The following is a 27600-nucleotide window of genomic DNA, read 5'->3' as shown; positions in this document are numbered from 1 at the left end:
AAGAAAAGCTCTGAATCCTGGCAGATCCATTCAGAAACGCTAGTTGCATTTCTTCAGAAGCTGTTTCAGCTGGTGTTTTCACCTTTCCAACCACAGTGCTCTTCTGTCTGCAGACATATCCTTTAACTGAACTGCAGACAGCAAACTGCTTAACTTGTGGTCACAGCTTCATCTAGCACTCCACTGACCTCTTCTGTGCAAAATTCCTGCTATGTTACTAAGCTGAAATCTAATTAACTCCAACAGGGGATCCCCTTAATCCAAACAAAATTGCATTAGCCCAAGCGTTTTATGATGGTTTAATTCCATCCCAGGCTTCCAAAAGCTTTTCAACCAGGATTCTATTAGAACATGAATACAGCAGTCACACAAGCACTAACCCGGGCTTTTAACCCTTACTGTACAAAATACTTATAATACAGTATAGCTGAAATTCCTACATTCATCACATTAAAAAAAATGGTCTTTGAGCTTACTTTCCCCATCTACTTCTAAGATTTCAATTAAGCAAAATCTACATACAGCTCAAACGCCACTTATTAATAAAGTTAACACTCAGTGGCTTACAGATTTATTCACAAAGTCCTTGGGGAAAAGCTTTCAGAAGTCTGTAGCCGTGGCTCTAATCCTACTGGGAAATTTGGTCAAGTTAAAAGAGACTGATGGATATTCATAAAGGCACCAGCAAAGTGAAGATACCAGCAAAGCCTGATGGTTAAAAAGGCCATCCCAGTAGCAGCATAAGCAGCGTAAACAGTGACAGTCTGCAGTAAAGAACAGGACGTGTAGTCAGGGAGTGAGCACAGGAGCTGATTGGACAATGGCTGTTGCTATGCCTTGGACAGACAGTGATTAAACACAGGCTCCTGTGTGTCGTGCTCCTGAAAGGAAATACAACCCCTGAGCGAGTCACGATTTTGTGAACATTCGTGACCAAAAAAGACGTTGATCGATTAGTGATGTCCTGTGAGCACGAGGAGAAGCATGAAATCAGTGCCGGCAAGATCTGTATAAGAAGGAGAGACAAAGTGATTTTCATCTGCGGAACCTCGAGGAACAACATCCCAGAAGAAAGAAGACTTAAGCCTCCTGTTTGATTATGGTCTCTAATTCCCACTTGTGCCTGGCCAAACATGACTGGGTAGTGACGTCCTCCACAAATCCACTACCAGAAGTTAGATAAGTATTAACTGTTTAACCTATTCTTGTGAACTTGTTGTGGGAGCAAAGGAAGGTAGAATTATTTGTGTTTTCAATGCAGTGTATGATAGAACCTCTCGTGTAGTGATGCTAACCATTGGGATCTTATAATATGTTCAATAAAGATATGATTTAATTTAAAGATAAAGTCGTTGTGTCTATCAATTGACTGGAGCAAGTGTTTTAGCCAATAAGTTATTCTGAGACACACAACTCCTTTCCTCAGAACCCGGAGCAGAACACTAAAATTAAATCAAAAAAAGACACAGGGCAGGGCTGAAAACGAAACTAGAAACAGACCCAGCCCCTCCCATGAGTGACATCACAGCCTGCCTAGATGTTACACCCTTAATCACAGCTTTGACAGCCAAATAACCTGGATACCTTAACCTAAGTTGTTTTAATAACATGACTGCAACAGACATGTAATAAATTATATATTTTTTAATTCATGCATTTGTCACAGGTATCAGGTGAAGACAGGGTCAGGTTGAGCAACAATTTCTGCTGTGAATAAGTAAACTTACAGCACACACTGGCAGGCCTCACACACAAAGATTGAACACTTATTTAAGAGACCAGGGGACTGAGGCAGCTGTAGAGCTGAGAGTATGTGACAGAGAGGAGAACTTGAAGATGATGGTCTTGGCATGTACCTGTTGCCCTTGCCATTCTGAGCAGCAGAGGCTGTGGATTTGGGAGGTGCCTGTGGAGCAGCCCTGGCGAGTCACTGCTGTGCATCCTATGTACTCTGCAGCCACATTACACCGTGGTGGAGTAGTGGGTTTGTAAGGAGGTGGATGGATTGCCGATTTGGCAGATTGCTTGAACCTGGATGGCATCAAACTGCTGGACTTTTGTTGTTGCTTGCACCCATCCAGGCAAGTGAAAAATCTCTGAAAACCTTACTCAATTCATCATTTACATTTCTTTTAAGATCAAATGGTCAAGGCCTCAGATGCTGGGCGAAGCAAACCACGATTGTCAAAGTTCAGGTGAGAAAAGCAAAAGGTTGGGACATCAAAATTGAATTCAAAAGCAGGAGGAAGTGGTGACAAGGAAGATTTGTCTTCTGACATCAGTGACGGCTACTACAAGGCACTGACTACTCATGAGGGGATCGATAACACTATAATGTGAATTATTTATTCAAGGCTGGTTCTGCTTGTACACACAGGTATTCACTGTACACATACCTTCTTCAGACTGTTAACATACATAAGTCATATGGGGTGTTTAATGATGCACTTTCACAGACTTAATTAGAAAACCAAAAAGATTTATTCATAAGAACCACTGCACAGCAGTACAGCAGCCACATTGCTGTCCTTAGTCCCCTACATGTCTCCTGCCTAAAAGAGGACTTCAACTCCTGGGGTGATTACCCACTCTGAGACCCAATTGGTTCCACAAGCCAGGTGACCATACTCTGCCCTGCGGCCCTTAAAGGGACAATCACCACATCCTTCCCCCTTTAACTCCTTTATACAAACCTCAATAACGAAGTCACTCAGTCCTGATTTCTAACCAGGCATTATATACATGAGTTGGACAAATATTTATCAAGTCTTTGAGGGGGGGGGGTTCGCCCGAAGGTGGCAACCATTCATCGACTTCTTCGCGGGAGAGTGAACGTCAGCGGGGGGGGGGGGGGGCGGGGGGTTTAAGAGTAGAGTAGGAGGATAAATAGGCGGGTAGTGTCTATGGGAGAGGAGCGGGTATGTGCATTATGGTTTGGTTGAAGTGTTGGCTTTTCGTTGATGTTTGCATATTTCTGTAATCTGTAACTGTTTACAATGCCAAAAAATACCTCAATAAAAGTGTTTGTTTTTTTTAAAAAGTCTTTGAGGGGGGTTTCTGTTTCAGATAGAGCAGCGTAATTCTATAGTTTGAGATGCTTCCAAAGGATCGACATTAATAGGAACTGCAATGACGGGTACCTCTTCTGGCACAGGCAGTTTGTTACTATTTGTTTACGCCAAACATCAGTTATGTCAACAACATGTTGATCAGGTACTCCGGTGCTTATGGGTTTGAAAACATTTCTTGATGGCAACACTGACAGCTGGAGCATTTCTCTACTTCTCAAGTGGTCCACGTGTTGACCAATGATCCATCCTTCCATGTCTAATGGGTACAACAGGAGTCCGGTCTTAGTTACAATAATTCTGGGGATCCAACTTGATCCACTACAGACACCATGTCATATTATATACTTCATATGGTTTGTTATTGTTGCAGTGGTGGCGACTCATTGACAAGATCTGTCAATGGCTTCTGTGTTTAAACATAAACACCTTTATCGGTGTTTAACTATGCACAGTTCCAAATATAGTCTTGCACAGAGCTGTTCCATGCAGGCTTGCTGCTTACCGAGTTCTGTCCTCGGCTGTTCTCTGACCATGTGACTACATAAAACACTCTGTGGGTGACACTACTCTCCAGTTCTACGTTGACCGTTGCTCTGCCGAGCACGTTACATGATAATTCACACAGGCATATATCATCACAATATAACAAAGTCTTGGCCGTTCTTTCACAATTTGGTCTGTTACGTGTAAATGAATTGTTGTGATGCTCCGTTTCTGACACTTAGGTCGTGTGATGAAGTTTATTCTCTTTCCAGCATTTCAATTCAGCATCTTTTTCATCGACCATTTTGTCATATTGGTTCTTGTGCTTTCCTATTAGTGTGACCATTTCAGCAATCCTGTCCTGGCACTATAATCTCAGTCTCTTTCTCAGTCTGAATTGCTGGCTCTGCTGTCAATTTCAATGTTTTTACCTTTTCAGTTAATTTCTCATTGCCAAGCTTCTCTTCTTCAAGCTCTTACGGCAGCATGGTAGCACAGTGGTTAGTACAATTGCTTCACAGCTCCAGGGTCCCAGGTTCGATTCCGGCTTGGGTCACTGTCTGTGCGGAGTCTGCACATCCTCCCCGTGTGTGCGTGGGTTTCCTCCGGGTGCTCCGTTAGGTTAGGTGGTTTGGCCATGATAAATTGCCCTTAGTGTCCAAAATTGCCCTTAGTGTTGGGCGGGGTTACTGAGTTATGGGGATAGGGTGGCGGTGTTGACCTTGGGTAGGGTGCTCTTTCCAAGAGCCGGTGCAGACTCGATGGGCCGAATGGCCTCCTTCTGCACTGTAAATTCTAAGATAATCTATGATTATTCTCCCGATTCATTTCTTCACCAGACCTGTTCTTATTTTCCAGTTGCTTTTCCATGGAGTTCAGCTTATTCTACATTGTCTCATTAAGTTCTCATTCTTCTTAACTTAATTCCGTAAATTTTTGTGACTATTTTATTCTTGTCGTTAGTCATTTCATCTTGTTGTCTTAATGTCTTCACCGGAGCTTTCGTTCTTTTTACCGTTTCCTCTTTATTTTCAATAGTTTCTCGTTTATTTTGAAGTCTTTAATTTTTGTGTTTCTTACTAGGGGAATCCATCATGTTCTCACTGAATGTATACATTTCACTCATGGAACCTTCATTTCTACTTTTTTTAACTTTAGCCAAATCCTTTTGGCTTCAATGTTGGTCAGGTGTGTCTCCGATGAATTGTTGACTTATTTCCATTCCGTAATTCTCTTATTGCCCTTCTTGTGGGATATTTTGTTGCCCTCATTGTGGGGTCTTTCATTGTCCTCTTTTATTACCCCTATCTGAGGTCTTTGTTTGCCCTCTTTCTGGGGTCTTTGAATTTGTCCCTTCCGAGGTCTTCTTTTGCCCTCTTTCTGAGGTCTTCTATTGCTTCCTTAGAATCGTAGAATCCAGACAGTGCTAAAGGAGGCCATTAAGCCAAGCAAGTCTGCACCGACCCTCCGAAAGGGCACCTGAACCTAGGGCCACTCCTCCGCCCTTTCCCCGTAACCCCACCTAACTTTTGGACACTGAGGGGCAATTTAATATCTCCCTAACCGACACATTTTTGGACTGTGGGAGGAAACTGGAGCACCAAAAGGAAACCCACGCAGACACGGGAAGAACAGACAAACGCCACACAGACAGTTGTCCACGGTCAGAATCGAACCCAGGTCCTTTGCGTTGTGAGGCTGCAATGTTAACCACGGTTCACCTGCTGTGCCAGACCTCCTTTCTGAGGTCTTTGTTGCTACTGCTTCTTCCTTGAGGTCTTCCTTGCCTCTTCTGTAAGGTCTTCTGTTGCATCATCCTTGAAGTCTTCCATTGCTGCTTGCTTATGGTCTTCTGTTGCCTCCTCCTTGAGGTCTTCTGTTGCCCCTTCCTTGAGGTCTTCATTGCTTCTGGACCTTTTTTGAGAGTCTTCTGCAATTTTCCTGTCCCTAGCCATTTGTTCCTTCTGGTTGCCGCTTTAAGTGCATTGCCATTTTATATGCATTACTTCTTTAAATGCATTGCCAATTTAAGACAATCATCTTGTTTTCTTCACTGAGCTGTGAGAAGTTGCTGGTTTTCTCTCAGGTGTTTTTCCCACGCATCTGATGTTTTGCCATGAACCTGGCTTCCCTTTTTAAATTTTATAAAGTTTTACTGATACAAAAGGAAAGCCCTTTTAGTGATCATGTTCCTTCGGTTGGTCATAATAGGCAGAGTACAGACTGTACATAACCAGTTCATGTCTGCAAATCCCAAAACAAAACGTCTCATTGCACTCCCACATTGCTGTTACATCTTACAGATTTTTGTTGCAGTGTTTTGATACAACCCTAGCTACTGATTCCATCTGTTTCCTGAGCAAATGTCTACGGCTGAACAAGAATATACATGACCTTGGTATCATATTTGACCTCGTTGTGAGCAACAGATGACATAACAATGCCATCACTAAAACTGCCCATTTCCACCTCGGTAATAATGCCTGACTCCACTCCCTCAGCTCCTGAAACCCTCAACCAGGCCTCTGTTACCTCTAGAATGAGCTATTCAATGCACTCCCCGCTGGCCTCCCAAATTCTACTCACTGTGAATTTGGGGTCATTCAAAACTCTGCTGCCTCTAATCTTACTCGCAACATTCCCATGTTACTTTTGTGCTCACTGACCTACATTGGCTCCTAATTTAGCAACATTTCAATCTTAAAATTCCCATTCTTGTCTTTGATTCCTTCTATGGTCTTGCCCCTCCCTATCTCTGAAACCTCTTCCAGCCCTAAAACCCTCCAAGGTATCATCTCCATGGATACTGAGACATATGCTGAAAATTCCATCCACAGCCCATACGACAAATGGAGAGGTATTGGACTTGAAATAGCAAGAGTGAAAGGAACTCTTAGTGGTATCCAGAAAAGGAAATGTCAATGTTTTAGCCATTTAATCAGAGCTGAAAAGCTACAGTGATCACTTCTGGAGGAGGTGGTTGAGGGCGGTAGAAAGAAGGGTTGATCCAGGCGTAGTTGGAAGATGGACATCACAGAGCAGTTGGAGACGTGTTACAGTGGATGTGTGAGGATGGCGCAAGATGGACGATCATGATATACCATTAAGATCTGCTGGCAGGAACAACTCTCTGGGTGGCATTTAATCAGTGGCGCACCACTCCAAATGGCGGAACTAGATATCGGTGCCACTTCCACTTTTGTGTCAGGAACCAGCACTCACATAATTCATATGAAAATGTAATGGCCCAATAGCGGGCAGGTGAAACATTTACAATGATGTGGCGGGGGTGGGTTTTCATTGGAGAAGTTCCACCGCCAATCTGGGCGGGATGTTGAGAAGCTGGGGAAACTGTGTCTTCCGCAAGATACCAGAGTCATCAGTGCTACCCGCGAATCGAGCACAAATGGTATGACTCATCACCTGTGGTCACAGACCTGTCGGACAAAGTGGAATCCCTTGCAATTCATCGGGGCAGTCAGTTACTGTTTGCAATCTAGGGAAATGGGCGATGGCTGTGGAGACCACTGCCCTGGTCGCCTGACTGTTGTCATCTGTCAAGAACCTGATGAACCCACTGACACGATAAAAGAGGGCATTGGTCACCTCTTTGGTGGATCTGTGGGTGGCAACCTGGCAAATACCACACATGCCACCTGAGAAGCCCTGGAAGCAGCCTGTTGTGAAAAGATTGAGCACCACAATCACTTTAAGAGCCAAGGACATAGGGTTGCCGCCAAATCCATGTGGCGACACGTCTTGTTGCAGGCTCTGGAAAATTTCAGTGTCTGCTTCTTGAAATTTCTTGAAGCACCTCTGGCATTGCTCCTTGAGCATCTCGGGGTACTTTATCCATGACCTGAAGATGCACTGACCTGCCAGTGACCTCATTCTCATACTCTCTGGATGGCTGCCTCCTGACCACCCTCGGCTGCTACCTGCTGCTGGCCTTGTGACCTCAGTTGTTGACGGCAAGAGCCCTCCTTTGTCTCATCCTGTCCTCCTGCTCCTGAGGTTGTAGGGATTTTGGGTGATGAGGCCTATTGATATTCTACCAAGTGAATAGTGTGAAAAAGGCATGCCACTGAGTAGTGTGTGTCTATGTGTTTTATCCAATCAGCTTCTGAGCAATGAGGTTTTCCTATTGTCCACAATCAAAACTCTACTCACCCCACACTGGCCTCCTCCCACTTGGATCGGCACTCGTAGCAGCTACAAGTACGTTATGGAAATGGCCAGTAACAGTGTGCAAAGGACCCGCAATTTGCAACCTGCGACCCTCACCTGGTCACCTTTACCTTTGTCCCCATCACCCTTGACCCTCGCAGCGTCACTGTATCCCTTGAAATTCCCACACCTGTCATTGTGGAAGTGGCCATCTCTCCCCCCATGAGCCTATCTTTATCCCAATCAAGATTCCACCTCTGATCCTAGAACCTCCCCACATCATCCTTTGAGTCATCACTAGATCCTGTGCCCCATACAATGAGACTTTTGAATATCCCTACCTCAGTGTAACTTTCACCACCAGCGCCCCCCCCCCCCCCCCCCCGCCCCCCCGCCCGCATCAAACTCCCACCTGTGACTTTAGGTTCCCTCTGCTAGCCAGTAAGTACCCTGAGTTTGACCCACGTGACCCAAATGTGGACAGTACTGATCCGATCCTCTAGGCCTCTCGCTCCGTTTATGTTCACTGACAGTCTCCATGCCCCCCGACCACACTCAAGACTCCAGGTACATCCCACTGCAGACTTGCAAGCACCATCCACACTCGATGTCCACCCCTGAAGCGCTCTTCCAGGCCTCCATGCCCCACCTGAACGCCCTCACCCCTCACTCACCCTTGCCAGTTCCAATCCTCCATCCAAGCTGCCATTCTCACGGAGTTCAACAAAGACAACCGTTCACCTCAGACACAGCCGCTCTAAGCTGACTGGTGCACGCCACCTTTAAATGAACGTGAATCATCTGCCAGGAAATGCTCATCACCGCTCAGTTCATCTGGAAGGTGGGACTTAACTTCAAAATGTTTTAAGATATTGAGTATTCATGGATGCGAATGTATTACATGTAGGAACGCACCACGCATGAGGCCCAGCCCATCACTGCTAATCCCAAAATTGAATTCTGCAATCTGAACATAACGTCATGATTTTGAAATTCCAGCTCACCCTACCTTTTTAAAAATAAATTTAGAGTACCTAATTCATTGTTTCCAAATAAGGGGCAATTTAGCGTGCCCAATCCTCCTCCTGCACATCTTTGGGTTGTGGGGGCGAAACCCACACAAACATGGGGAGAATGTGCAAACTCCACACGGACAGTATCCCTGGCCCAAAATCTAACCACTGCGCCACTCTGCTGCATCCCCAGAGACATCATAGAGTTCACCCCTATGTGTTAAATATTTACCATACAGTAATCGTGGCTTTATTTCAGGTCACAAAAATCTCCTCTTCTATAGTATTATCTGAGGAGACCTGCATTCAGCTAATTTGCCTTCCCTAAATTCCAATGGCACATAGCCCACTGCGCTCACATTGAAAACTGGAGTTGCTGCTTACAGAAAACAACAGTGACCTCACCTCAATTGTGAGAACGTGTCAAGACAATGCGGATTGTCCGAGAGCACCATTATGTAAGAATTCATCAGGAGGATTATGAAATGCTACAAGACCACATAGATAGGCTCGCACGAAGCGCAGAAAGGTGGCAGGTCCAGGTCAGTGCAGAGTAACACATTTTGGAATTAAAAATAAGGGAAAGAAATGCATCTTCAATGGTAAAGGTTCCAACTAGGGGAGGGGCGGTACTGGACCTGGTATTGGGGAATGAGCCCGGCCAGGTGGTAGAAGTTTCAGTAGGGGAGCATTTCGGGAACAGTGACCACAATTCAGTAAGTTTTAAAGTGCTGGTGGACAAGAATAACAGTGGTCCTAGGGTGAATGTGCTAAATTGGGGGAAGGCTAATTATAACAATATTAGGCGGGAACTGAAGAACCTAGATTGGGGGCGGATGTTTGAGGATAAATCAACATCTGACATGTGGGAGGCTTTCAAGTGTCAGTTGAAAGGAATTCAGGACCAGCATGTTGCTGTGAGGAAGAAGGATAAATACGGCAATTTTCGGGAACCTTGGATAACGAGAGATATTGTAGGCCACGTCAAAAAGAAAAAGGAGGCATTTGTCAGGGCTAAAAGGCTGGGAACAGACGAAGCCTGTGTGGAATATAAGGAAAGTAGGAAGGAACTTAAGCAAGGAGTCAGGAGGGCTAGAAGGGGTCACGAAAAGTCATTGGCAAATAGGGTTAAGGAAAATCCCAAGGCTTTTTACACGTACATAAAAAGGAAGAGGGTAGCCAGGGAAAGGGTTGGCCCACTGAAGGATAGGCAAGGGAATCTATGTGTGGAGCCAGAGGAAATGGGCGAGGTGCCAAATAAATACTTTGCATCAGTATTCACCAAAGAGAAGGAATTGGTAGATGTTGAGTCTGGAGAAGGGTGTGTAGATAGCCTGGGTCACATTGAGATCCAAAAAGACGAGGTGTTGGGCGTCTTGAAAAATATTAAGGTAGATATGTCCCCAGGGTCTGATGGGATCTACCCCAGAATACTGAAGGAGGCTAGAGAGGAAATTGCTGAGGCCTTGACAGAAATCTTTGCATCCTCACTGTCTTCAGGTGATGTCCCGGAGGACTGGAGAATAGCCAATGTTGTTCCTCTGTTTAAGAAGGGTAGCAAGGATAATCCAGGGAACTACAGGCCAGTGAGCCTTACGTCAGTGGTAGGGAAATTACTGGAGAGAATTCTTCGAGACAGGATCTACTCCCATTTGGAAGCAAATGAACGTATTAGTGAGAGGCAGCATGGTTTTGTGAAGGGGAGGTCGTGTCTCACTAACTTGATAGAGTTTTTCGAGGAGGTCACAAAGATGATTGATGCAGGTAGGGCAGTGGATGTTGTCTATATGGACTTCAGTAAGGCCTTTGACAAGGTCCCTCATGGTAGACTAGTACAAAAGGTGAAGTCACACGGGATCAGGGGTGAGCTGGCAAGGTGGATACAGAACTGGCTAGGTCATAGAAGGCAGAGAGTAGCAATGGAAGGATGCTTTTCTAATTGAAGGGCTGTGACCAGTGGTGTTCCGCAGGGATCAGTGATGGGACCTTTGCTGTTTGTAGTATATATAAATGATTTGGAGGAAAATGTAACTGGTCTGATTAGTAAGTTTGCAGACGACATAAAGGTTAGTGGAATTGCGGATAGCGATGAGGACTGTCAGAGGATACAGCAGGATTTAGATTGTTTGGAGACTTGGGCGGAGAGATGGCAGATGGAGTTTAATCCAGACAAATGTGAGGTAATGCATTTTGGAAGGTCTAATGCAGGTAGGGAATATACAGTGAATGGTAGAACCCTCAAGAATATTGAAAGTCAGAGACATCTAGGAAGTACAGGTCCACAGGTCACTGAAAGGGGCAACACAGGTGGAGAAGGTAGTCAAGAAGACATACGGCATGCTTGCCTTCATTGGCCGGGGCATTGAGAAAAAGAATTGGCAAGTCATGTTGCAGCTGTATAGAACCTTAGTTAGGCCACACTTGGAGTATAGTGTTCAATTCTGGTCCCCACACTGCCAGAAGGATGTGGAGGCTTTAGAGAGGGTGCAGAAGAGATTACCAGGATGTTGCCTGGTGTGGAGGGCATTAGCTATGAGGAGCGGTTGAACAAACTCGGTTTGTTCTCACTGGAACGACGGAGGTTGAGGGGCGACCTGATAGAGGTCTCCAAAATTATGAGGGGCATAGACAGAGTGGATAGTCAGAGGCTTTTCCCCAGGATAGAGGGGTCAATTACTAGGGGGCATAGGTTTAAGGTGAGAGGGGCAAGGTTTAGAGTAGATGTATGAGGCACGTTTTTTACACAGAGGGTAGTGGGTGCCTGGAACTCGCTACCGGAGGAGGTGGTGGAAGCAGGGACGATAGTGACATTTAAGGGGCATGTTGACAAATACATGAATAGGATGGGAATAGAGGGATACGGACCCAGGAAGTGGAGAAGATTGTAGTTTAGTCGGGCAGCATGGTCCGCACGGGCTTGAAGGGCCGAAGGGCCTGTTCCTGTGCAGTACATTTCTTTGTTCTTTTGTCCTTTTGTTACGTGAAACAAGAGGAGCAGAAGAGGCAGCACGGTAGCACAAGTGTGGGCAGCACGGTAGCACAAGTGGTTAGCACTGTGTCTTCACAGCACCAGGGTCCCAGGTTCAATTCCCCGCTGGGTCACTGTCTGTGCGGAGTCTGCACGTTCTCCCCGTGTCTGCGTGGGTTTCCTCCGGGTGCTCAGGTTTCCTCCCACAGTCCAAAGACGTGCAGGTTAGGTGGATTGCCCATGCCAAATTGCCCTCAGTGACCAAAAAGGTTAGGAGGGGTTATTGGGTCACGAGGTTGGAGTGGAAGTGAGGGCTTAAGTGGGTCGGTGCAGACTCGAAGGGCTGATGGCTTCCTTCTGCACTGTATGTTCTATGTTCTAATATGCACTTACACGTGCCATTAAAACTGGCAAGGATAGTGGACAACATTGCAGAAATAAAAAATAGAATCTTTGATTTTGTGTCTAGAGCCATAGAGCACAGGTGCTGTTATGTTCAATTAGCACAAATGTGTAACAAGGTTGTAGCTGGAGAACTGTGTAGTTTTGACCACTCCATTACCAGAAGGCTAAAAAAGGCAGTTACAAATGTACAGATTCGCTTGGGGGTTACCAGGGTGGACTGATGGGACATCAGTTTAATGTCTCATTTGAACGATGCCGCTTCAGATCATGTGGTGCTCCCTCAGTACGACATTGCCATGTTGGGCTAGAGGTTATGCCCTCAAGACACTGGAGTGAAGCCTTCCCTCATAGTCTCTAACTCAAGGGCAAGTGTGCCATGTTACAACAGTGACAGCAGTTCAACAGTACTTCATTGGCTGTACTGCACTTTGGAACAGTCTGAGATCGTGAAAGGTGCTATATAAATGCAGCTTCTCTCTTTCTTGCTTTACCAAGACTGATGTGCAGCTTGTCATTAGTAGTATGGGCCAGACAATCCTTGTTTAACAGGCCGAACCAACGCACAACAAATGAGAAACTTCTGTTCACTTGTAAACCTGGGTAGACAGCTCACTTTTCAAATTGGTTCCATTAAAATAGAGGCCTGGGGTCCTAATTTAAACCCTGTAGATTTCACCCGATACTAACTACGCTACTTGCTCTCAGCGTGTGGTTGGTTGCAAAGGAATAAAATTCAGAGAATTCACAATGACCAAAATCCGTCAAGGGTTTTTAAATAATGCTGCTATGAATAAAAGCTGATTGTAAACAGATTTTCCTTTCTTGGCAAATGCATGTCTGAGATCGTCTGGCAAGTTTATTGCATTTCTTTGTAAAGGTCAATTTGTGGTCAGACTACCATGCATGTTCTAGAATGTTCCAATTTGGACTACTAACCCTTCTGACAGCATGGGTTTACAAAATCATCCCCTATTCTTTGCCCCGAAACGATAAAAGTTAAAGATTTTTTTTAGTCATTCATGGGATGTGGGCAAAGCTGGCGATGCCAGCATTTATTGCCCACCCCTAATTTCCTTAAGACGGTGATGGTGATCTACCTTCTGGATATTGCTGCAATTAATGTGGTTAAAGTGCTCAAAAGGTGCTGGTGGGTAACCATTCCTTAGATTTTGACCTCGTGACATTGAAGGAATAGTGATGTACGTTTTGGGCTACTCCTTCTGCTGATGTTTCTTGAACGTGCGATGTGGTCTGCACCACAAGGGGCATATCTGGCTTCTGCAGAACAAAGTGACACTTTTCCTCCCAATGCCTCAAAGGTGCACTGTTCACTGGAGTGCATTGCTGCGGGTAGAACAGCTCTGTGGTACTTTTCCAGCCTGCCCATCTGTCATGCATTAACCTAAACCATGGGTGCGATTAGGCTCCGGTGGGGGTACAGTTATGTAACCAGTCAGCCCCAGAGAGACACTTAGCAACATGCATGGCAATCAGGTTTGTCAGGCCTAAAGCTCATGCCCCAGACCAGGAGAGCAGAGACTAATTGCAGTTACTGCTCCGAATGAGATCAGCAAGCCCAGCAAATGGGTAACAATACCTGCAGCAACTTGCATTTATATAGCGCCTTCAACATAGTAAAATGTTCCCAAAGCGCTTCACAGGAGCCCAATCAGACAGAATTTGACACCATGCCACATAAGGAGACATTACGATAGGTGACCAATGCGCTTGACCAAGGAGATGTTTTAAGGTGCGACTTAATGCAGTGGCGCGAGGGCAAAGAGCGGCAGGAAGGCTTGCGGTGGGTAATCCAGAGTTGAGGACCGAGATGGCTGAGGACACGGCCATATGTGCAATTAAAATCAGGGATGCTCAAGAGGCCAGATTTGGAGGAACGCTGAGGTCTGAGGGTGTTGTAAGGTTGGAGGAGATTAACAAGATGGTGGGGGAGGGAGGCTGTGGTGGTGGTTTGGGGGGGGGGGGGGGGGGGGCGTTAGATGCTTGTGAAGTCAGAATGGGATTTGAAAACAGGTATGAGAATTTTAAAATCAAGGCACTGCTGGATCAGGAGTTACTGTGGATCAGTGAGCACAAGTATTTGGTGTAAATTAGGATACCAGGCAGCTAGGATTTGGATCAGCTCAAGTTTACAGAGGGTGGTAAGTGGGAGGACGGCCAGAGGAGTATTGGTATTGGCTGATATTTGATACTTTTGTGCAGCGTCGGAAAGTATGGATCCTATTCAACATCATTACAAACCTCTCCCAGTCTGTGCTTAAGATATCATGCTGGGACCTAATGGTGTAATGCAAGTTGCTGCCGAATATAGCCTGCTGTGTGAGTAAATATATGGTCTAAATTCAGCTCAAACTGCTGACTTCCTGAAGGAGTGATAGTTTGACGTCTGCTAGGTTATCGGCAGGGGACTGTGATGTGGAACATGACATGTTCTGCACTGTATTGATATGAAGCTGCCAGATCGGGGCCAAGGATGGTATACAGTACAACAACAACATGCATTTACATAGCATCTTAGAACAAAGAACAAAGAAAATTAGCATCCCAAGACGCTCCAAAGTGTTATTAAACAACATTGGACACTGAGTAATAAAGGAAGAATGTGAGTCAAGTACTAGGGGACGTAGGTTTAAAGTGGGTGGAGAAAAGTTTAGAACAGATGTGTGAGCAAGTTTTTTACACAGAGGGTGGTAAATATATGAAACACGCTGCCTGGGGAGGTGGCGGGAGAAGGTACGATCGCGGCATTTAAAGGATATCTAGACAATTATATGAATAGGGTGGGAATGGAAGGACACGGACTTCTTAAGTGCAGATGATTTTAGTTTAGGCAGGTACCATGGTCGGCGCAGGCTTGGAGGGCCGAAGGGCCTGTTCCTGTGCTGTATTCGTAGAATATAGAACATACAGTACAGAAGGAGGCCATTCGGCCAATCAAGTCTGCACCGACCCACTTAAGCCTTCACTTCCACCCTATCCCCGTAACCCAATAACCCCTCCTAACCTTTTTGGTCACTAAGGGCAATTTATCATGGCCACTCCACCTAACCTGCATGTCTTATGACTGTGGGAGGAAACCGGAACACCCGGAGGAAACTCACGCAGACACGGGGAGACCGTGCAGAGTCCGCACAGACAGTGACCCAGCGGGGAATTGAACCTGGGACCATGGCACTGTGAAGCCACAGTGCTAGCCAATTGTGCTACCGTGCTGCCCTATTGTTCTTTGTTTTGGGACAGGTGGCCGGACACTTGGGCAGTAGAGATTTGGATGAACTCAAGTTGATGGAGAGTGGAAGGTTAGTGTGGACTGTAAGACCATTCCCTCCCCCAATGTCCCCCTGTGGTTAGTCCTGTGGTTAGTTATCTCTCTTTAAATTCCTTTTATTATACAGTTCCGTTCATAAGGTTAGAGGTTCATAGCTGAAGCTGACAAATCTACCCCATGCACAGTGTCTGAAAATTTCCATTACTGTTACCTTGGCTGAGTGAGAATGATTATTCACCAATGCACTCATATAGTGAGCTACCGTTCCTCACAATCTTTCATCTCGAGTTGCCTGTTCAGTTTTTAAAAGGCTAACATATGCACTACTCACTCTTTGACACACTCAAATGCATACTCACTGTTATGCACGCACGCATAATTCTTACTTACTCTTTCACCTTAGAACGGCATTTCCTGATTGACTTGATTCAGTCACACCCTTGCCCATTGTCTTGCCGAGACCAAAAGAACATTCTTTTCTAATTTCATGGCCCTCCTTGTTTACAGAGCTCCCTCAGATGTAATACCCCATGGGGATTGACAAGAAGCCCCAGTGTCAGTCTAGGAATAGACTGTCTTATAGGCTGGCCTCACAAAAGCTGGGACAACTACCCACAATATCCCCAAATGGCCAGGAAACTGTCAGCTCTTTTTCCAATTTGGACTCCTAAGAGGACCCCTTCTGGGAGCATGGTTTGGCAAAATTACCTCTTTTTAAAATAAATTTAAAGTACCCAATTTATTTTTTTTCACACTCAAGGGGCAACATAGCGTGGCCAATCCACCTACCCCTCACATCTTTGGGTTGTGAGGATGACACCCACGCAGCCACGGGGAGAATGTGCAAACTCCACACGGATGGTGACCCAGAGCTGGGATCGAACCCGGGTCCTTGGCGCCGTGAGTCAGCAGTGCTAATCACAGCGCCACCGTGCCGCCCGCAAAATTACCTCCTTATTCTTTGCTCTGAAATAATAAAACGTCTAAAGGTTTCTTTATGCATTCATGGGATGTGGGCAAAGCTGGCAACATGTATTGTCCAGCCGGAACTCCCTTAAGGTGATGGTGAGCTACCTTCACGGATTACTGTAGTTAGTGTGGTGAAGGTGCTCCAATAATAATAATAATAATCTTTATTAGTGTCACAAATAGGCTTACATTAACACTGCAATGAAGTTACTGTGAAAAAACCCTAGTCTCCACACTCCGGCGCCTGTTCGGGTACACAGAGGTAGAATTTAGAATGTCCAATTCACCTAACAAACACGTCTTTCGGGACTTGTGGGAGGAAACCGGAGCACCCGGAGGAAGCCCACGCAGTCACGGGGAGAACGTGCAGACTCCGCACAGACAGTGACCCAAGCTGGGAATCGTACCCGGGTGCCTGATGCTATGAAGCAACAGTGCTAACCACTGTGCTACCGTGCCAAAGGTTCATTTCAGTCGAGGTTCCCCAGATTTTGATGCAGCGACAAGGAATAGTGATATATTTCCAAATCCGAATGGTGTGTGACATAGAGGGAGACGTGCAGGGGGATAGTGCTCACACACTCCTGCTGCCATTGTCCAGCTAGGCATTAGAGGTCACAAATCTTCAAGGTGCTGTGTTGTCAAAGAAGTCTTGACTCGGTGCATCTTGTGGATGGTGCATTCTGCTGCCAGAGTGTGCTGGCAGCGGAGGGAACAAGAGTTTAATAGTGGCGGTTGAAATGCCAATCAAGCGGACTTTGGTGGCGTCAAACATCTTGAGCATCATTGGAGCTGCAGTCATCCAGACGAGTGGAGAGTATTTCATCACACTCCTGATTTGTGCCTTATAGATGATGGACAGGGTTTTGGAAGAGCTACAAATATGCAAACATTGGAATGAGGAGCTGGAGTGACTCGGCCCCTCGAGCTTCCTCCTCCATTTAATAAGATGATGGCTGATCTGATTGCGGCCTTCACTCCGCATTCATGTTTACTCCCCGATAACCTCTGATTCCATTATTAGTCACCAATCTATCTACCTCTGCCTTCAAAATATCCAATGGCCCTGCCTCTACAGCTCTCTGGGGAAGAGCGTTCCACAGACTCACAACCCGCAGAGAAAACATTTCTCCTCATCTCCATTTAAAACGGGGGACCCCTGTCTGCGGGATTCTCCATCGCTGGGATCCTCCGCTTTGACGGCAGCACGTCCACGCGTTCCCCAACGGTGTGGGATGGCCACAATGGGAAAGTCCATTGGCCAGCTGCCGGAACAGAGAATCCCGCCCCTTATTTTTAAATCGTGTCCCTTAGTTCTCGTCTCTCCCACAAGCGGAAATATTTTTTCAGCATCCACCCTGCCAAGTCCTCTCAGGGTTTGTATGTTTCAACAAGGTCACCTCTCATTCATCTAAACTCTCGTGAATACAGGCCCAACTTGTCCAACCTTTTCTCATAAGAGAACCACTCCCCTCACCATCCCAAAAATCAGTTGAGTGAACCTTCTTGTTATAGCGCACACGGTCTCACTGGGTGGGGATGATCCACTACACCGTGGAGCTTGCAGAATATCAGCTCTCCCGATAAAGGAGCGGGGGACCCGTAAAACAGTTCATGTATTTTCATACAAATGGAGTCGGTCAGTAACACGCCAACGAGGGAATTACTGAAGCTGTACATAATGTGTTAAATAAATTAGTTTGTTTTTCTCTATAACTCGGTGTGGCCTCCTTTCATGGCCCCTTACCAAACTTCTCTTAACTGCTTCCAACGCATTTATCCCCCTTTCTTAAATAAGGAGGCCAAAACTGTACACAATACTCCTGATGTGGAACACCAACGCTGTGTTTTTTAAAATTCATTTACGGGAAATGGGCATCGCTGTTTAGACCAGCATTTATTGCCCATCCTTAGTTGCCCTTCAGAAGGTGGTGGTGAACGGCTTTCTTGAACCGCTGCAGTCCCTGAGGTACACCCATAGTGCTGTTAGGGAGGGTGTTTCAAAATTTTGACCCAGCAACAGTGAAGGGACGGCGATACATTTCCAAGTCGGGGTGGTGAGTGTCTTGGAAGGGAACCTCCAGGTGATGGGGCTCCTGGGTATCTGCTGCTCTTGTCCTTCTAGATGTATGACTGAACCAAAAACATCCCTACTTTTATATTCCAATCCTCTGGCAATAAATGGCAACATATCACTTGCCTTCCTAATCACTTGCTGTACCCACATACTAACATTTTGTGATTCATGTACCTGGACACCCAGATCCCTCTGTAATCTCAGAGCTCTGCAATCTCTCTCCATTTAAATAATTTGCTGTTTTTCTATTCTTCCTGCCAAAGTGGACACGTTCATATTTCCCCACATTATACTCCATCTGCCAATTTTTTGCCCACTCACTTAACCTGTCTACATCCCTTTGTGAACTCCTTATGTCCTCTTCACAACTCACTCTCCTACCTGTCTTTCCATTATCAGCAATTTAATGCTTTCCTGGGAAGTGGGCATCACTGGCAAGGACAGCATTCATTGCTCTTGAACTGAGTGGCAAACTAGACCATTTCAGAGGGCGGTTAAGGGTCAACCACATTGCCGTCAGTCTGGAGTCACGTACTCCCGGCTGGGTAAGAATGGCAAATTTCCTTCCCGAAAGTGAACCGGATGACAGTTTCATGATCACTATTACTGAGACTAGCTCTCAATTCCATATTTTGTTAATTGAATTTAAATTCCACCATCTGCTGTGGAGAGGTTGAACCCGTGTCCCCAAAGCATTAGCCTGGGCCTCTGGATTACTGTCCAGTGATATTACTACTACACCACCATCTCCTTTCACTGCAACCATACATTCAGTCCCTTCATTAAAGTCATTGAGATAAATTGTAAATACTTGAGGTCCCAGCACTGATCCCTATGGCACTCCATTAATCACATCGTGCCAACCTGAAAATGACACATGGATGCCTACTCTCTGTCTCTTGTCGAGGAGAGTACTGAGATTCAGGCTACTAGACTAGAAGGGCTTGAGGTTCATAAGGAGGAGGCAATTCTGGAAAGTGTGAAAATAGATAACTCCCCTGGGCCAGATGGGATTTATCCTAGGATTCTCTGGGAAGCTAGGGAGGAGATTGCTGAGCCTTTGGCTTTGATCTTTAAGTCATCTTTGTCTACGGGAATAGTGCCAGAAGACTGGAGGATAGCAAACGTTGTCCCCTTGTTCAAGAAGGGGAGTAGAGACAATCCCGGTAACTATAGACCAGTGAGTCTTACTTCTGTTGTGGGCAAAGTCTTGGAAAGGTTTATAAGAGATAGGATGTATAATCATCTGAAAAGGAATAATTTGATTAGAGATAGTCAACACAGTTTTGTGAAGGGTAGGTCGTGCCTCACAAACCTTATTGAGTTCTTTGACAAGGTGACCAAACAGGTGGATGAGGGTAAAGCAGTTGATGTGGTGTATATGGATTTTAGTAAAGCGTTTGATAAGGTTCTCCACGGTAGGCTACTGCAGAAAATACGGAGGCATGGGATTCAGGGTGATTTAGCAGTTTGGATCAGAAATTGGCTAGCTGGAAGAAGACAAAGGGTGGTGGTTGATGGGACATGTTCAGACTGGAGTCCAGTTACTAGTGGTGTACCACAAGGATCTGTTTTGGGGCCACTGCTGTTTGTCATTTTTATAAATGACCTGAAGGAGGGCGTAGAAGGATGGGTGAGTAAATTTGCAGATGGCACTAAAGTCGATGGAGTTGTGGACAGTGCGGAAGGATGTTACAAGTTACAGAGAGACATAGATAAGCTGCAGCGCTGGGCTGAGAGGTGGCAAATGGAGTTTAATGCAGAAAAGTGTGAGGTGATTCATTTTGAAAGGAATAACAGGAAGACAGAGTACTGGGCTAATGGTAAGATTCTTGGTAGTGTAGATGAGCAGAGAAATCTCGGTGTCCATGTACATATATCCCTGAAAGTTGCCACCCAGGTTGAGAGGGTTGTTAAGAAGGCGTACGGTGTGTTAGCTTTTATTGGTAGAGGGATTGAGTTTCGGAGCCATGAGGTCATGTTGCAGCTGTACAAAACTCTGGTGCGGCCGCATTTGGAGTATTGCGTGCAATTCTGGTCGCCGCATTGTAGGAAGGATGTGGAAGCATTGGAAAGGGTGCAGAGGAGATTTACCAGAATGTTGCCTGGTATGGAGGGAAGATCTTATGAGGGAAGGCTGAGGGACTTGAGGCTGTTTTTGTTAGAGAGAAGGCAGGGAAGAAATGGTCGAGTGAGGGAACCATGGTTGACAAGAGAGGTTGAATGTCTTGTTAAGAGGAAAAAAGAGACTTATGTAAGGCTGAGGAAACAAGGTTCAGACAGGGCGTTGGAGGGATACAAGATAGCCAGGAGGGAACTGAAGAAAGGGATTAGGAGAGCTAAGAGAGTGCTTGAACAATCTTTGGCGGGTAGGATCAAGGAAAACCCCAAGGCCTTTTACACATATGTGAGAAATAGGAGAATGACCAGAGCGAGGGTAGGTCCGATCAAGGTCAGTAGCGGGAGATTGTGTATTGAGTCTGAAGAGATAGGAGCGGTCTTGAACGAGTACTTTTCTTCTGTATTTACAAATGAGAGGAGCCATATTGTTGGAGAGGACAGTGTGAAACAGACTGGTAAGCTCAAGGAAATACTTGTTAGGAAGGAAGATGTGTTGGGCATTTTGAAAAACTTGAGGATAGACAAGTCCCCCGGGCCTGACGGGATATATCCAAGGATTCTATGGGAAGCAAGAGATGAAATTGCAGAGCCGTTGGCAATGATCTTTTCGTCCTCACTGTCAACAGGGGTGGTACCAGGGGATTGGAGAGTGGCGAATGTCATGCCCCTGTTCAAAAAAGGGACTAGGGATAACCCTGGGAATTACAGGCCAGTTAGTCTTACTTCGGTGGTAGGCAAAGTAATGGAAAGGGTACTGAAGGATAGGATTTCTGAGCATCTGGAAAGACATTGCTTGATTAGGGATAGTCAGCACGGATTTGTGAGGGGCAGGTCTTGCCTTACAAGTCTTATTGAATTCTTTGAGGAGGTGACCAAGCATGTGGATGATGGTAAAGCAGTGGATGTAGTGTACATGGATTTTAGTAAGACATTTGATAAGGTTCCCCATGGTAGGCTTCTGCAGAAAGTAAGGAGGCATGGGATAGTGGGAAATTTGGCCAGTTGGATAACGAACTGGCTAACCGATAGAAGTCAGAGAGTGGTGGTGGATGGCAAATATTCAGCCTGGATCCCAGTTACCAGTGGCGTACCGCAGGGATCAGTTCTGGGTCCTCTGCTGTTTGTGATTTTCATTAATGACTTGGATGAGGGAGTTGAAGGGTGGGTCAGTAAATTTGCAGACGATACGAAGATTGGTGGAGTTGTGGATAGTGAGGAGAGCTGTTGTCGGCTGCAAAGAGACATAGATAGGATGCAGAGCTGGGCTGAGAAGTGGCAGATGGAGTTTAACCCTGAAAAGTGTGGGGTTGTCCATTTTGGAAGGACAAATATGAATGCGGAATACAGGGTTAACGGTAGAGTTCTTGGCAATGTGGAGGAGCAGAGAGATCTTGGGGTCTATGTTCATACATCTTTGAAAGTTGCCACTCAAGTGGATAGAGCTGTGAAGAAGGCCTATGGTGTGCTAATGTCCATTAACAGAGGGATTGAATTTAAGAGCCGTGAGGTGATGATGCAGGTGTACAAAACTTTGGTAAGGCCACATTTGGAGTACTGTGTACAGTTCTGGTCACCTCATTTTAGGAAGGATGTGGAAGCTTTGGAAAAGGTGCAAAGGAGATTTACCAGGATGTTGCCTGGAATGGAGAGTAGGTCTTACGAGGAAAGGTTGAGGGTGCTAGGCCTTTTCTCATTAGAACGGAGAAGGATGAGGGGCCACTTGATAGAGGTTTCTAAGATGATCAGGGGAATAGATAGAGTAGACAGTCAGAGACTTTTTCCCCAGGTGGAACAAACCATTACAAGGGGACATAAATTTAAGGTGAATGGTGGAAGATATAGGGGGGGATGTCAGAGGTAGGTTCTTTACCCAGAGAGTAGTGGGGGCATGGAATGCACTGCCTGTGGAAGTAGTTGAGTCGGAAACATTAGGGACCATCAAGCAGCTATTGGATAGGTACATGGATTACGGTAAAATGATATAGTGTAGATTTATTTGTTCTTAAGGGCATTGTGGATAGCACAATTGCTTCACAGCTCCAGGGTCCCAGGTTCGATTCCGGCTTGGGTCACTGTCTGTGCGGAGTCTGCACATCCTCCCCGTGTCTGCGTGGGTTTCCTCCGGGTGCTCCGGTTTCCTCCCACAGTCCAAAGATGTGCAGGTTAGGTGGATTGGCCATGATAAATTGCCCTTGGTGTCCAAAATTGCCCTTAGTGTTGGGTGGAGGTGTTGACTTTGGGTAGGGTGCTCTTTCCAAGAGCTGGTGCAGACTCAATGGGCCAAATGGCCTCCTTCTGCACTGTAAATTCAATGATAATCTATGATTAATCTAGGACAAAGGTTCGGCACAACATCATGGGCCGAAGGGCCTGTTCTGTGCTATATTTTTCTATGTTCTATGTTCTAAGAAGGTTAAGAGGTGACTTAATTGAGGCATACAAGATGATCAGAGGATTAGATAGGGTGGACAGTGAGAGCCTTTTTCCTCAGATGGTGATGTCTAGCACGAGGGGACATAGCTTTAAATTGAGGGGAGATGGATAGAGGACAGATGTCAGAGGTAGGTTCTTTACTCAGAGAGTAGTAAGGGCGTGGAATGCCCTGCCTGCACAGTAGTGGACTCGCCAACACTAAGGGCTTTCAAATGGTCATTGGATAGACATATGGATGATAAGGGAATAGTGTAGATGGGCTTTAGAGTGGTTTCACAGGTCGGCGCAACATCGAGGGCCGAAGGGCCTGTACTGCGCTGTAATGTTCTATGTTCTATGTCTCCTGTCAGCTAACCAATTCTCTAACCAAGCTAATATGTTACCTCCTATACCATAAGCTCTTATTTGGTGTAGTAAACTTTGATGTGGCTTCTTATCAAACACATGCAAGAATCTAAGTACAGTGCATCCATCAGTTCCCCTTTATCCATGTTCCTTGTTATTTCCTCAAAGGGCTCCAAATAAATTAGTCAAACATGATTTCCCTTTCACAAAACCATTTTGGCCCTGCCTGATCGCATTGAGATTTTCTAAGTGCCCTGCTATAACCTCCTTAATAATAGACTCCAGCACTTTCCCGATCACAATGCTAAGCTAACTGGCCCTTATTTCCCTGTGTTCTGTCTCCCACCGTCATGTTCTGTCTCCCACCGTCCTTGAATAGAGGAGTTACATTCATTATTTTCTAATATGATGGGACCTTTCCAGAATCAAGGGAATTAGAAAAAAACAAAACCAAGGCATCTACTATTTCAGTGGCCACTTTTTTTTAATACTTGAGGATGAAGTCCATTAGGAATTGGGGACTTGTCAGCTTTTAGTTCTTCTAATTTTCTCAGTACCTTTTCCCTGTTAATTTAATTGTTTTAAGTTCCTCCTTGCCTTTCACCTCCTGATTCACAATTACTTCTGGGATGTTGCTTGTATCCTCTGCAGTGAAGACAGATGCAAAATATCTGTTCAGTTCATCTGCCATTTCCTTATTTTCCATTATTTATTCCCCACATTCACTTTCTGGAGGACCAACGCTCACTTCACTCCTTTCCTTTTGTAGAAACTCTTACCATCTGTTTTCTATATTTCTAGCTAACTTTCGCTCAAACTCTAACTCTTCCCTCCTTATTAATCTTTTAGCCATTCTTTGCTGTTCTTTATATTCTGTCCAGTCTTCCGACCTGCCACTCATCTTCGTGGAATTACACCCTTTTTCTTTCAATTTGATACTATCTTTAACATCCTTAGTAAGCCATGGATTGTGCGACCTTCTCTTGAGTCTTTCTTTTTCACTGGAATGTATCTTTTCTGAGTATTCTGAAATATCTCCATAAATGCCTGCCATATTGCATCCCTACTGACCTGCCTCTTAATCTAATTTCCCAATTCAATTTAGCCAGCTCTGTCTTCCTGCCCTCACAATTGCCCTTATTTAAGTTTAAAACACTGGTCTTAGATCCATTCATCTCTCCCTTAATGAATGTGAAATTCAGTCATATTATGATCACTGCTACCAAGGGGAGCCTTTACTATGAGGGCATTAATTAATTCTGTCTCATTGCACATTGCCAGATTTCAAATAGCTTGAAATAGCTTCAAATAGCTTGCTCTCTGGTTTGTGCTCGAATGTGCTGCTCTAAGAAAACATTATGTGTGACAGGAGTTGTATCACTCGCTGCAGAATAACAAGCCTCTGACCTGCTCTTGCAGCCACAGTACATATATAAGGCTCACCCAGTTAAGCTTCTGGTCAGTATGCAGCACGGTGGCGCAGTGGTTAGCACTGCTGCCTCACGGCGCCGAGGACCCGGGTTGAATCCCAGCGCCGAGGACCCGGGTTGAATCCCGGGTCACTGTCCATGTGGAATTTGCACCTTCTCCCCATGTCTGTGTGGGTCTCACCGCCCCCCCCCCCCCCCCACACACACACACACACACAACCTAAATGAAGAGCAGGGTAGGCGGATTGGCCATGTTAATTTGCCCCTTAATAGGGGAAAAAAAGTTTCAATATAATCAATGCCGTGTTTTATTCCAAAAAGTGGCAAAATACTAATTTAAACACTAAAATGAATGTCCATTCTCTATCAATCTACTGGTAGTAATATAAGCCTATCAAGGTGTTACGCTTGGTTGATGTAATATTAGCCTGTTGAAGTCATAGAATCATAGAATTTACAGTGCAGAAGGAGGCCATTCGGACCACCGAGTCTGTACCGGCCCTTGGAAAGAGCACCCTACCCAATCCCACACCTCCACCCTATCCCCATAACCTAGTAACCCGACCTAACACTAAGGGCAATTTTGGCATGACCAAACCACCTAACACCTAATCTTTGGACTGTGGGAGGAAACCGGAGCACCCGGAGGAAACCCACGCACACACGGGGAGAACGTGCAGACTCCGCACAGACAGTGAACCAAGCCGGGAATCGAACCTGGGACCCTGGAGCTGTGAAGCAATTGTGCTAACCACCATGCTACCGTGCTGCCCTACTGAACATACATACGTCTTTCAAAAGCAAAGCGTGTTATTATTGCATTCACTTAAAGTATCTTATTACCTGAGTGCATGGAAACATCTTTAAACAGACCAAGCTCCTAGAATAGCCTGCCCAAAACACTATTGAACAATTGCCAAGGTGCCTGTTTAGGGCCACATTGCAGTGTGGGTGCATTAACGCCCAGATATATTTACAAAAGAAATGTTAACAATAATAACTGCGTTGGTGCCCACATTATTTGTACATGGAAAAAACACAGATTAAAATCCTAGAATCAATCACAGACATTTCACGGCTGAGAAAGAGGCTGCTCTGCCCATCCTGTCTAAGTTGGCAGAAAAATGAGACCCCCCTCCCCCACCCCAGCCTATTCCCACTTTCCAGCATTTGTCCGTAGCCCTGCACGTTTGGACACTTGGGGGTGCAAATCCAGACACCTTTGAAATGAGTTGAGAGTTTCTGCCCCTACCACCCTCCGAGTGAAAAGATTTTTCCTCATCTCCCCTCTAATCCTTCTACCAATCACTTTGAATCGATGCCCCCTTGTCACTGACCGCTCTGCTAAAGCAAACAGGCCCTTCTCAAACCATTCTAACCAGGGCCCCTCACAATGTTGTTCACCTCATTCAAACCACCTCTCAGCCTCCTCTGTTCCAAGGAAAAATTACCTTTGATTGGAGAGGGCATTCTGCCCAGAAGCAGAATCTTTGCCCCACGTCACTCCAGCACAGCTATGTCAGATTAATCTAACCTATATGACCCTATCATTCCACACTGAGATCACTCTTTGCCTGAACAGCTTTAAGTATCAACCTCTAAAACATTGACAAGCAACTCATTACAAATCTGATTGAAGCTTTAGAACAGACAGCCCCCCCCCCCCCCCCCCCCCCACACACACACACACACACACCACCACCATATATTTGTGGTCACTTTTTGAAGCAAAAAAAAGTCAGGAAAGTGGGGCAGAAATCTGTAAGCAGTAAAAAAAAACAAATACAAGATTTGAAGGGATTTAAACGCGGCACTGTCCTATAGAACCAGACCAGACGATGAACTGACTGATAAGTGTCTGGGTGCCCTTGCTGTGGGGAAGAAGGGATCATGTTCAAGTCACGACCTTGCAGACAGATAAGAGAGTTCAGCCAAAGTCATGTCAGGTCAGCTGGCCAGGCACTTTTAACATGGGCAATTTGAACATGGCCAATCCACCCAAACTGCACATCTTTGGGACTGTGGGATCCTTATTTTAATGTGTATGTGGGGGGGGGGGGGGGGTCGACAAACACATTCCAGCTGGGTCACATCCCCACTAACAATATTTTACAGTCCTGGTCAACTCTTGGGACATTTCTTTAAGAGGAGCTCGATTTCACGCAGATTAAAGGAAAACAAAACTTGCCCCAAATTTAAAAGGGGGGGGGGGAGTTTCCCGAATCCCTCCCCAAAATCCCCCAACACAAATGTAACCGTGAGGCTGGTGATGGGGGAATTGTTTTGTCGAGGGGTTTTTTGGTGAACTTTTCCCCCTTACGCCGCTGCCTGCCCGGGTTAGAAGAGGAGAAGCTGCGATAGGGAGGGAGAGGGGGAGAGAGATGGTCCATTGCCCGGCCACATCCCTGCTCATTCCAGGGTGCCTGCGCCGCTGCTACAATCTCCACCCAGCCTTCGCCACTCGATCAGACTGGCTGCCCACCTCGCCCGACTCCCCCCCCCCCCCCCCCCCAGCCCGGCAACAGCAATGTGCAAAGATGCCCCTGGGCCACACTCACTGACACACACACACGTACCTTACTCATACCAGTGCCCATGGCTGCTGTCAGGATCAGGCAGCGAGTGCAGGATCGGTGGGCGAAGGCAGACTGGGAGCAACGCCACCGATTCAGACGCAGAGGGAATGCTGGAACCCTGGCATCTGAACCAGTCAATGCTGCCACTGAAAGGGGCTGGCGGCCAGGAGCGATTAGGGAAAAGAACTCCTCGCTTTGCAAACGTCTTGTTGTCACCCGTTGCAGCTGCACATGAACCTTGCTCCGCTTCCGCACT

General features: G+C 45.9%; 1 protein-coding gene across 1 annotated transcript in view; it reads right to left on the bottom strand.

Moving 5' to 3' along the window:
• The window catches only part of dusp22a (dual specificity phosphatase 22a), a 210691-nt gene extending 183091 nt beyond the window's left edge, over positions 1 to 27600 (bottom strand). Inside the window, exon 1 of the mRNA XM_072517875.1 lies at positions 27345 to 27600. Coding sequence (XP_072373976.1) covers positions 27345 to 27365 — 21 coding nt within the window. The 5' untranslated portion in view covers positions 27366 to 27600. The remainder of the gene's footprint in view (positions 1 to 27344) is intronic.

Source organism: Scyliorhinus torazame, chromosome 10, assembly GCF_047496885.1.
Source record: "Scyliorhinus torazame isolate Kashiwa2021f chromosome 10, sScyTor2.1, whole genome shotgun sequence".
NCBI classification, from domain to species: Eukaryota; Metazoa; Chordata; class Chondrichthyes; order Carcharhiniformes; family Scyliorhinidae; genus Scyliorhinus; species Scyliorhinus torazame.
This window is presented reverse-complemented; position numbering and strand designations above follow the sequence as displayed.